Source organism: Melopsittacus undulatus, chromosome 5, assembly GCF_012275295.1.
Source record: "Melopsittacus undulatus isolate bMelUnd1 chromosome 5, bMelUnd1.mat.Z, whole genome shotgun sequence".
Classification (NCBI taxonomy): Eukaryota; Metazoa; Chordata; class Aves; order Psittaciformes; family Psittaculidae; genus Melopsittacus; species Melopsittacus undulatus.
The window spans coordinates 41,592,563-41,603,872 of record NC_047531.1 but is presented as its reverse complement, the minus strand read 5'-3'; the positions used below and the strand labels follow the sequence as shown (position 1 = coordinate 41,603,872).

Genomic DNA, 11,310 nt, shown 5'->3' with positions numbered 1-11,310 from the left:
AAATTGAGTGAAACTGGCTGTGAGGTGTAAGGCTTGCAGATACTACTTTACCCAAACTTCATCAACAGTTGGGGGAGAAAGGATGTTAGTGCCTCTGGGTCAGCTAGCCAAATGGTACCCACACAGCTTGCAGAGCAGACAACTAAAGGCAGCAGCTGGAGCATAAGGAAGGGAAAACAGGACTGTTTTGTGAGCAAACATACAAGTCCTAGAAAAGAGCTGGGGCTTGTAATGTATGTGGTAGTTCAGAGAATGGGAGGTACCTGGCAGTGCTAAGTAGGGTTTAGACAAAAGATATTTTGTGGGGAAATACATGTATTGTGGGAGGACAAGGGTGTTCTGCATGAGGTGGGCAGAATACAGGTGGAAGGGGAAGGGAGGACCTGAGGAACAGCAGGGGGAATGCAAGGAAATAAAGTGCGAGGTTCTATTTATTTATTTTTGTTTTTAAGCAAGGTTTACCTTTTTCTCCCCCTGTTTTCAGTCCCACAGCTAATGGTCTGACTCCATTCTCATTTACATGTGATCAGTGTGTATGAAATTTAAAGCACAAATTTTACTCTTAGGAATATTACCTCACTGTTGTTGTGCAAGGGCCCAGCATTTGTCTCCCATGGAAGTATTATTCAGGGTTGAATTCTGGCAGCAAGCAACAAGTCTGATGGCTGAGATGGAAGAATCGAGCTGTCTCCTGATGTCTGAGCATAACTGAGTGTGTTCTAATAAAATTAACAGCTAGATCCTGAATTTGCATTTGAAATGCCTCAGCTGTGTTTGGAGATGTTTCAGTGGCAAAAAGCTCATGAAGATACACTGTGACTTCCTTCTCTATCTGCTGACTGTGTTTCCTGTATTTCTTCATGGTGGAAAGCTTGAAACCCTGCAGGGAAGTAAGCCTTTTCCCCTGTTGTGGTTTGGCTGGCCAGAACAGGCGGGAAGCGCACAGAAGATTGCTCTGACTGAAATCACAGTTTGAGGCATAACTAGGTTTCAGCAAACACCTGGGGAAGCTTAATTCCTGTGAGAAGGCCAAGCTTGAAGCCAAAAGAAAGTGCCGGAAGGATGCTGGAAAGAAAAGCAGGCAGCATGCATCTTCTCAAGGGGTGAGGCTTCTGTCCTGTAGCTCTTCTGTCAAAATTACTGTGCACACAATACAAAAAGGAGAAGTGAAGCCAGCTTAGTGAACACGAGGCATGAGGAGCCCCTTGCTAAAGAAATCCAGCTAAATATGCCTTGTTCATATGTACATGGGGCAGATTCTCCATACTCTGTGACAGACATGCATTACTTCCCTTCCTTGCCCCTTACCCTCTGGTGCATTGTTCTCCTCTATTGTCTGATACATATTCTTCCTTGCGCTGTCCTACCTCACCTCCAGCTCAGCCCTGTGTACCCTCTGTGCTAGTTCACTGGATGTCCTGTGAGCATCTCAAGTCAGGAAAGAAGAAATTCCATCTAGGCAAACTAACCAAGCAAAGCTTTCTCCTCCTTCCTTCTGGTTGTTTTGGAGACATTACTGTAGCTTTTCAATGCTTAGAGGGGGCTTATAAGAAAGACGGAGATTTTTTACCCCCACCTGTAGTGACAGGCCAAGGGGCATAGGTTTTAAACTGAAAGAAGCTAGATTTAGATTACCTATAAGGAATAAATTCTTTATGATGAAGGTGCTGAGGCGCTGGCACAGGTTGCCCAGAGAAGCTGTGACTGCCCCATCCCTGGCAGTGTTCAAGGTCACTTTGGGCAGGGGTTGGAGCAACCTGGTCCAGTGGAAGGTGTCCCTGCCCATGACAGGGGGTTGGAACTGGATGAGCTTTAAGAACCCTTCTAACCAAAGCTGTTTTGTGATTCCTGCGGCCTCTCTGCTGACTGAACCATTTTTCTCCAGGGTATCCTGACTCACTGGCATTTCTTCTCAGAGGCCCTCCTGATTCAGTGTGCATCTCAGCAGCCATTTCCCTTAAATGTCACCTTTAAACATCTGCCCCAGCTTGAAGTCAGACTAAGCAGTAGCCTGGCGTTTTCCTCAAGGTGGTATCGGAGGCCCTTATCTGAAAGCACAAAGGGGAGATAAAAGACAGGGTCAGAGAAAAAAATATAAACCATCCCTTTTCAGCATCAGAAATGCAGCCTGACTCCCTGAAGCAAACACTGCTCTGAATTTCCACAGGTAGTGGTAGAAAGGTGTGTGCTCTTTCCAACAACCTTTCAAACCAGCAACACCATTTTACTTATCTATTTTCCTACTTCTGTTTTTCTTCTCCCCAACTCTGACTTCATTCTTCTCTGTTTCTTCTTGAATATATCAAACTTCTGATTATTTCTATTCCTGTGTCTAAGGCTGAAATCTCCCAGTCTCACTTCTGAGGCAGTTCCTCTTTTGTGATTTGTTCTATTGCCAACTGGGGCTGACTTCCCAAGATGGGACACAGCATGCAATATTTGATGTAGCAAACACATCTTAAGCACAAATGGCAAGTGAGGGCAGAATGCATTTTATACATGGATGTGCCACAGCTTAAACTGGGCTAAGATCTGGGATAGCTGCAAACCTAAGAGCAATGTTAGAATTACTAACAGACTAAGAAAGTCATGAAGATAAGGGAAGGAGAGAGAGTTAAAAAAGGAAGGATGGAAAAAGAAAAACAAACTAAGAGATCTTAGAAAGGAAACTTATCAGCTGAGAATCTGACATGGGGAAGTAAGAATGCAACTTCCTTTTCAGTTGTTAGTTTCTCATTTTTCTTTTCTCTCTCAGAAGTTTCCATACTGTTAGGTCTGATGTCCTGGGCTAAGAAACAGAGCATTTTTGAATTCCCAGGAATTCTTAGGTTATCACCAGTACTTCCAGTGTTCAGCACAGCCTTCTTTGACAGACAGAAGGTGGAGGAGCAGATGGGAAAGGTTCACTAACTTACTGGTGTCTCTCTCTGGAACCAGGCATCTGAAAGACCCACATTTTACGTGGCAAAACTAAGGACAGGACCAGTGATCACGCTGTGATTAAATGGCATCGGAAATCACTTATGCTGAGGTGACATTTCACAACACATCAGCAGCTGCAGTGGTCAAAGGTAAGGATGGGTTATTCAGGGGAAGGGGGCTGAAAAACAGGGAACAGAGACCGGTTTCTGTGACTCTGCTTCCTATCTGGTCTTGACAAATGGTTGATAAAAATGAGTTGTTTACCACTACATGAGCAGGAGACTGGAGAAATTTTGTACGTTATGTGGTCTTGAATGAGAGAGTCATTTTTGGACAGATGCTGAGTACCAATAGGGACTGTGATTTATTGCAAACAATCTGATCTGCCACAAGGGTTGAGTGGCTCCTGGGGCAGCAAATGACAGCAAATAAGCCCAAGTCCTGGCTGCTAATGCTGTTGCTTCTGGGAGAGTAAGGCTGCAGATTCCTGCCCATGAAAAAAGCAGTAGTAGAGAACCAACATGCCTCCTTATGGCAGAACAGTCAGTTGTCCTCTGCAGCTTTGTGAGAGGTGGCACTGAATGCAGAAACGTCTATCATCCATTGTTCTTGGTTGAGAACTGAGTCCTTAGAGAAGAGAAAGAACCGAAGTTACAAGGAAAAATAGGCTTGAAGAAAACACCCTAAAATATACGGAGAAAGAATTATCTAAGATCTATAGAAAGATCCAATTCTGTGATTTGATGTTTGCCACTCCTGAAAAATAATGAACACATCAAACAAACAAATTTTTATGGCTATTGAAAGTCTCGGCTGTAAATTGGTGCCTCTTCTGGGCTTTGTGCAGATCTAAGTCATGTTCTGATCTGTATGTATTCTGTAATCATTATGCCACACACAGGAACACATAGAGATGTTCCATATGTAGCTCATTTCTTCTACCCTTAGATACAGGACCCCTCATAACAGCAGGTTCCAGAGGGGTTAAAGTATGTGTGTGTAAATGAATAAGTAGTTGTTTATTGCTGCTAAGGATATTAATGTGCCTATTTACTGCTTTATCTTAGTTTTATAGTTCCAAATAGAGCAGGCATCAGCTTCAGGATATTTCCTGCCTGCTCTGAGGCATGAGTCACGGAAATAAAGAATGTACATACTCCTGACTGGCTTGAAAGTTCACTGTTTTCAATGCACCAAGATGAGCTGGTTCTGGTTACAGCTGGCATTTCCATCATGGTGAGCTGGGGATGGTGGAAGTTCTTAATTGAGCTATGACCTATTCCGAAGAACCTTATTGAGCCATGTTTCCTTGAGCTGCTGATGCTGCTCATGCTATAGGTTTGGGTGTGTAGCTTTGAATTCAAAGAAACGACCAGTAGTACCATTGCACGCAGTGATCATGCCTCTCACACAGCTTCATGGTATGCTCATAAGATGAAAGTTATGATTGAAAATTATTGAAAGATTGGAGCAGTCTTGCTGCTCTGTAGTCCTTCTGAGTGCTTATTTTGGCCATGCAGACTCCGTGTTGGTAATGGCCAAGCATACCTGGGCTTTCCCATTTTGTAGCCTCTTCCAGTTGGGCTCTAGATATACCGAAATTGGCAGTCATTGGAAGATAGAGAGGAGAAGGCAGCAGCTAATCAACATATAATCTGTGGCAGGAGATGGCAGAGAGTACAAGGGGGAATTTCAGACCACAGTGCAGTTAGGGTTCCTGTATTTCCAACTGGGTTACATGTGCCTAGGAGGTGTTGGAGTTACATGCTGAATAATCAGCATATACTTATCAGGTTTGTTGTGCTGTGATCATGCTGGACATATTGCAAGCATGCAGGCTAACTGTAGGAGGCATTTTGCAAGGAGATTAGCCTACTGAGTATGCAAAGATCTACTGCACTTCAGTTGTGTTGGTGAGGTGCATACACACTGCAGTGTTCTCTCTGCCACCTAGGTGTGAGGAGTGTGGGGTGCACAGGATGAACAGTCAATCTACAGACATGCAGCACATTGAAAAGTCACTTGAACTGCTCAGATCTGAAGTAGGTGGCTGGACTCCAGATCATGACCAGGGTCCTTGTTTTCCTTACAGACAAAAGCTCTGGCTAGAAGAATATGATTTGGCCAGGGAAATCTGAGTCTTGTCTGTTTCTGAATGTTTTCTGGTAATGAAAGATGATGCTTTTTGCCCTGCTGTAGCAATCTGTCCCAAGCCTTTGGGAAGCAGTCAGAGGGCTTCCCCAAACAGCAAGTTTCTGGAAGTCTTGCTTGCTAGGCATGGGTGGCAGACACACATGGCCGCTAGCAGACTTGAGAGTTTCATGCTGAACAATGAAAGAGGTCTCTCTAAAGCTTATTGTTAATGGCAGTCTCTCATGAAACTTATTTATTTACTCCTGTCCTGCACTGAGTGCTCTTGTTTCTTTACCTTCCTGTTTTCCCTGGCTTGTGTACCTGCCACAACCTAGAACTGTCTCCTAACAAGTATCTGCTTCTCCTTCCCTTTGATCTCCTGCCTGTTCCCAAAACCTCTTCATTTCTGGCAGTATCCCTCTAGAGAAAAGTCAAGCCCTGGCAAGTCTGAGTCTGAGCAGGATACTTTACTGAGGCTGCTGGACACAGCCCTCTGTTCTCCTCAGGCATCCAGCCTAGCACAGCCTGGTTTCACTGCAGCACATCAGTGAACCATGGGTCAGGAAGCAGGCATAGAAGGGGTTTGGTTTGGTTTGGTTTTTTTTAAATCTTCCAGTGTGTGTCATCATCATCAGTGTGTGGCATCAGAGCTTTGCACGTTTCTTGCCTGCTGTCCTCATTTGGCTTACACTAACCTTCTACACAGGAAGTCCAAAAAGCTATGAAGGAACTGAAGCAGGCATTAAAAGTTTTCTGGGGAAAAGTAAGCATGAAATCTTCATGTGAATGTCTCAAATATCATGGACAGAGCAATGCTGTATTCAGCAACTTTGGGTTTAATCTAGAAATACATGGTTTCAGTCCATTTTGAGGCTTTGTGAAGACCTCTTCCCCAACACCAGCAGTTAATATCCCTAGCTGAATCACTGGTCTGGGGCCGTAAGCTCTGTGAACTCCATAAACCACAGAGGTCCCCTGCTCTGTCCCAGTCTGCCCCTCTCCCATGCTGTGTAACTTCCACATCAGAACTGAAATAGCATTTTTTTGGAGTAGCTCCCCCTTGAGTTATACACACTTGGTATGCAGACTGACTGAAGCACAGTTGACTGTGGTGTTGTGTTTGGTGTGTTCCTTCACTTTTAGTACCTCCTGAGGCAAAGAAGCAACAACACCATCCCCAGAAATACCCCCAATGGCTCCCGTGGCTGATCTCACTGCTGCTCCTCCTGCTGTGCATTGCCCTTGTTATTGTTCTTGGTGAGTATGTGTAGGCTGGTTGCAGGAGAGAGGTCTAGGGGAAGTGCTTAGAGAAAAGCAAAGAAATCACATTCCAGAGGGAAATATCTTCTAACCAGGAGACAGCTTTTACTAGGGAACTGTTTTGTTATGAGAAATGATGCAAGAACCAACATTTGGACTCAGAAAACCTGCATGTTGAATATTTGAAAGGTATGTTTAGGAGCAAAATCTTTCCTGACTACTTAAACATTGGGGATTTAAGGGTGCAGTTGCGACATGACACAAACCAGCCAACCCAGATGTTTGGTTTGCAGGGGCGAGGACTACCACAGTGTTATGCCATATGGTTCTGTTATACCCATCCTCTTAGAATGACAGAGTTAGGTGGGAAGGGGCTTCTGGAGGTCTCTAGACTAGTTGAAGCATGGCTATCTTCAGAATTTCAGGGGGTTTTGGGCTTTCTGTAAGGTCTCACTTCGCATGTGTCTGCATATTTCTCCCAAACCTTCCACTGTTTACTCTGTGGCCTCTTCAGTGTTCCCAGATTGAGGATCAATCATTGTTTTTTCTATCATTGCACATCCCCATCTTGCAGAGCCTCTTTGCAACTGTGGAACAATTCTCTACCTTCACACCACAAAGAAAGAACTTAATTGCATTAATGAAAGGGGTGAGGAAGAAATGGAGATGGGAGCACAAGTGTACAGGCAGCTGAAACTGCACTTGAGCTCTCTAAGGGGCTTACACACACTTCATGTCCTAATGGAAAAAAATGGATTTTCACTGTCCTGGCACCTCCAAGAGTCTTACAGTATATTAGAACAATTCATGAAGTTACACTTGCACACACAGTCTGTGGAGATTGTGACCACTGTTTCATTCTCATTTTCTATGAAAGGTCGTTCATGGCATGTTTGTACAAATTGTCAGTAAAGACGATGGATTCTGGAAGAGGCATGTTGTAAGGATAAATTGCTGCCCTTCCTTTTGCTGTCATTAGTTCCTGAGTCCTGGAAGTTAGTGTGATAGGAGTCAGCAGACCACATTAACAACCCAAAGGACAAACCACCAACTCAAACATTCAGGGATATTCACTGGAAACTTATCAGGGTGTGATAAGTAATACATATGTCTATTATGTAAATTCCTGTAGCTGGATGGAATCAATTCCACCCTGTTTGTCATCTCAGTATGATGTCCTTCCAGTGGTCCTTCTGCTCTCTGACATGGAAGATTGTCTCTTTCTGGCTGGGAAGGCAGCCATACCACTTGTTTGGGCCAGTTTTCTCAGAGCTGTGGACCAGAGATCCACCAACCCCACTCCTTCAGCTCCACAGCATCCCAGGGGGACCTGATGTCAGCTGCTCGGGGCTGGGACAGACTCTGTTGACAAACAGCTATGGCCACTAGGCGCTGCTCGGGTGGGTCTCAGGCTTCTCTAGCTTTGTCAGCCAGGTCACCCCAGCTAGTCCTTGTCAGTCAGTGGTGGGGAGGAGTCCCTGTGGGCAGCTGTGGGATGCTGAGAGCAGAAATGCCTTTTCCCTTTGCTGAGAGGATGGCAGTTACCATGTGTGAAGTGGAAAGAAACAGCCAATGGAGCGGTGATGCTGGGGCAGTGCTTGGTGGGGAAATGGAGAAATAAGAGTGAAGCCCAGAGATGCTGTGTGAGGAGGTGGGATGAAGGGGTAATCCTGCTGCCTTTCCTCTCCCTTTCCAGTTGTTCCCTTCTCCCATAGCGGCGATCAGCCCCCAGCCTTGAAGCAGAAATTCAAGGAGTGGTCGTGTGATTCGGCAGTGCCAGAAGGCAAAGGTCAGTAGTGCTGGCAGAGGTGCAGGACAGGAACAGTCAATGCTGAGGTCTGCTCTGACAGCAAGTGCCAGTGGGAGCAGACTCCAGAGAGGCTGACTCCTCTGGAGAGAGGTGGGGAGAAAAAGGATTTCCTGCTAACGGCTTATGGAAAGCAGAGGGGTATGTTAATGATGTCCTGGAGAACAGGGTGGCTGCAAACACTGCCAAGAAAAAAAGGACAGTGTATGGCAGGGCAGGAGAGGTTAACAATGGAGCAATAATAAAAGTGCAGCTCTAGTCAGGGAAAGATGCGATATCCCCTGTTCTCTGTGTCTAAAGGCCTAGTGTAAAAGGAGAAGGCAAACCAGATCACTAAAAGTGACTTCATCGAGACTGCATTACTATGCATTTGTGTACAGAAAGCTTACTGGTCACACCTCAAAGCAACGGCAAGAAATATCTGTACTACCCTTGTTTTTTCAAGAACTTTCTGTCAGGATAAGTGATCTAAGGAGAACGTGAGCAGCCTTCCAGTACTTAAAGGTGGTCTACAAGAAATCTGGAGAGGAACTTTTTACAAAGGACTGTAGTGACAGAACAAGGGGGAATGGGTTTAAGATGAAAGGGGAGATTTCAGATATTAAGAAGAAATTCTTCATTGTGAGGGTGGGGTGATGCTGGAACAGGTTGCCCAGAGAAGTTGCCCTGGCAGTGTTCAAGGCCAGGTTGGACAGGGCTTGGAGTAACCTGGTCTAGTGGAAGGTGTCCCTGCCCATGGCAGGGGGTTGGAACTGGATGAGCTTTAAGGTCCCTTCCAACCCAAACCAGTCTGGGATTCTATGACTGTTCCTGGAGAACAGAGATCCTTGTAATTGCCATCTCCTTTGTTCTTAGCATTCATCTCTGTGATTTCTCTCCCCACAGAGGAAAGCTGGGAATGCTGCCCGAAGGGCTGGAAACGCTTCCAAGGAAGCTGCTACTATCTCTCAGGTGATGCCATGTCCTGGGCCGATAGCGAGCAGAACTGCACTGGGATGGGCTCTCACCTGGTGGTGATCAACAGCAAAGCAGAGCAGGTATGTGCAGGGCTGGTGGGGGGGCACAGCAGCCAGAGCCCCAGCACCAGTAGAGGAGGGGCTCAGTCCCTCTTTGTCCTGCAAGGGAGGGGGCATGGATGTCTTTTGTGCATCCCTTCAGCACTGGCTCCCCTCTGCCACCAGCCCCACTCCACAGGGACTCCTGCCACCTCCCTCTGCTTGGTCCTGTATCTCATGAACATTGCACTCTCCCTCATTTCCAGGATTTCCTCTCTAAGGAGGTTAGAAAACTTTTAAGAGGAGAGAATCACTACATTGGTCTGAGTGCACAGATGGGCCAGTGGCACTGGGTGGACCAGACTCCGTTTAATGTGACAGCAGCGTGAGTATTCCCAGATGGGAGAGTGGTGTGGCTTCTGTAGTGCAAGAAAGTAGAGGAGATGTGAGGGTGTCTGTTGGTACATGAGAGGGAAGTGAGACAACTCCTGATGAGAGGTCCATGAGGAGCAGGAGAGGGCTGTGTAGGACACTAGGTGCACGTGGCCCTGTCAAAGCTAGTTATTGGTTATTAATTAACTATCTGTTATGTGGCCATCAATGCTGTAGGTACAAAAGAAGCTGCATCTTGCCAGTAGGAAGAACCCTTCAGAAATTACCTGCCTTGCCTGACCTCCACTGTGCTCCCACCATGCCTATGCGCATACATATATACATAGGTATACCAGTGCTCTGGTGCTGTGGAAGTGATGTGGCACATGGAGAGATCACTAGGTCTGTCCTTGCTGTGTCTCCTTCTGAAGGACAAACTTGCCAGAGAGGCAGAAACACGCCTCTGCTTGGTATGAAGAAGTAGTGAGCAGCTTCCCCTATCAGGACTGGGCAGGGCCTGTTGTGTTTGCTGTAGGAAGAAGGCAAGTTTCCACATGAGGCTGGTTGCCAGTGGGATATCTGAGTGGGAGGAAGAGCACTGCTTCTGCCCATGAATCAGCATCTGGAATTTTTCTCTCTCCTCTCCAAGCCTTGCATCCCACGGTGGCCTTCTCCAGCAGCGCTCTACAGGGTACACTGGGGAATAACATGTCTGTCTCTATCTCAGGTTCTGGCGGGAAGGTGAACCAAGCAATCCAGAGTATGAGAAGTGCGTTGTAATCCATCGGACTTCAGCAGCACGCAACAACTGGAACGATGTCCAGTGTAAAAGTCATAATAGAATTTGTGAAGCTGCAGCAATAATTGTGTGATGGAGATACCCTGATCCTGAGTAAAACTGGGAGATGAGCTATGAGCTGGTAACAGCTGTGCTGGGAGGGGTGGGGAACTCTGGAGCCTTCATCTTCACTGTGTTAGGTGGAATGATGTGAGTGGAAGTGATATTACCCTGTGTCCAGCATCCCCAGTGTATACAATGGCTCAGGGTATACATGAAGGCTCAGGGTCATCAGGGCAGCTCCTGGGCTCTTATGTCCTCTTCTCTCTGGGTGGGTCCAGCAGCCACTGGCTGAAAAGAGACCGAGTTCTCCAGGAAGAAGACACAGGAATGTAAGACAGATGTTCAGAGCTGCAATTTCTTTTGTCTCCTTGGGCAGAGGTGCCTGCTTTTTGTTGAGTTACACAGAGAATGACCTCCAGTTGCACTGGTTTTGCTGAAAAATTACTGAATTCTTATGCAAGAGAAAATACAGTATCAGACCAATGAAAAAGCCTCTGTGTGGTGTGTACCTCTCTCTTTCCCTTACTAAGCTGCAGGTGTTTTGTGTAATAATAGAATCACAGGATGGTTTGGGTTGGAAGGGACCTTAAATCTCATCCAATTCCAAACCTCTTCCACAGGCAGGAACCCCTTCCACTAGACCAGGTTGCTCCAAGCCCTGTCCAGAGCCTGGCCTTGAACACTGCCGGGGATGGGGCAGCCACAGCTTCTCTGGGCAACCCCTGCCAGTGCCTCACCACCCTCACAGGGAAGAACTTCTTCCTAACATCTGATCTAAATCCCCCCTTTTTCAACATAAAGCCAACCCCCTTGTCCTGTCCCCCCATGCCCCGTAAAAAGACCCCCTCCAGATTTCTTATAGGCCCTTTTAGCTACTGGAAGGCTGCTACAGGGTCTTCATGGAGCCTTCTCTTCTCCAGGCAGAACAACTCCAACTCCCTCAGCCTCTCTTCACATGAGTGGTGCTCCAACCCTCTGAC

The 11,310-nt window shown here is 46.4% G+C and overlaps 1 protein-coding gene across 4 annotated transcripts; it reads left to right on the top strand.

Annotated features, from left to right (window-relative positions):
• The first annotated feature begins 957 nt into the window (after nt 1-957).
• Nucleotides 958-10,804, top strand: LOC101881428 (C-type lectin domain family 4 member E). 4 transcript variants are annotated; one of them, XM_031050178.2, is made up of 7 exons: nt 958-1,103; nt 2,938-3,071; nt 6,199-6,312; nt 8,012-8,104; nt 9,008-9,159; nt 9,384-9,502; nt 10,217-10,804. In XM_031050178.2, the coding sequence occupies exons 2-7, from the start codon at nt 3,005-3,007 to the stop codon at nt 10,359-10,361; spliced, it is 690 nt and encodes a 229-aa protein (XP_030906038.2). In that variant the 5' UTR covers nt 958-1,103; nt 2,938-3,004; the 3' UTR covers nt 10,362-10,804. The 4 variants fall into 4 exon arrangements, with proteins under 4 accessions (XP_030906038.2, XP_030906037.2, XP_030906039.2 ...); XM_031050177.2 differs by lacking the exon at nt 958-1,103 and adding an exon at nt 2,465-2,698; XM_031050179.2 differs by lacking the exon at nt 958-1,103 and having other exon boundaries at nt 2,714-3,071; nt 8,031-8,104.
• Nucleotides 10,805-11,310: the final 506 nt, after the last annotated feature.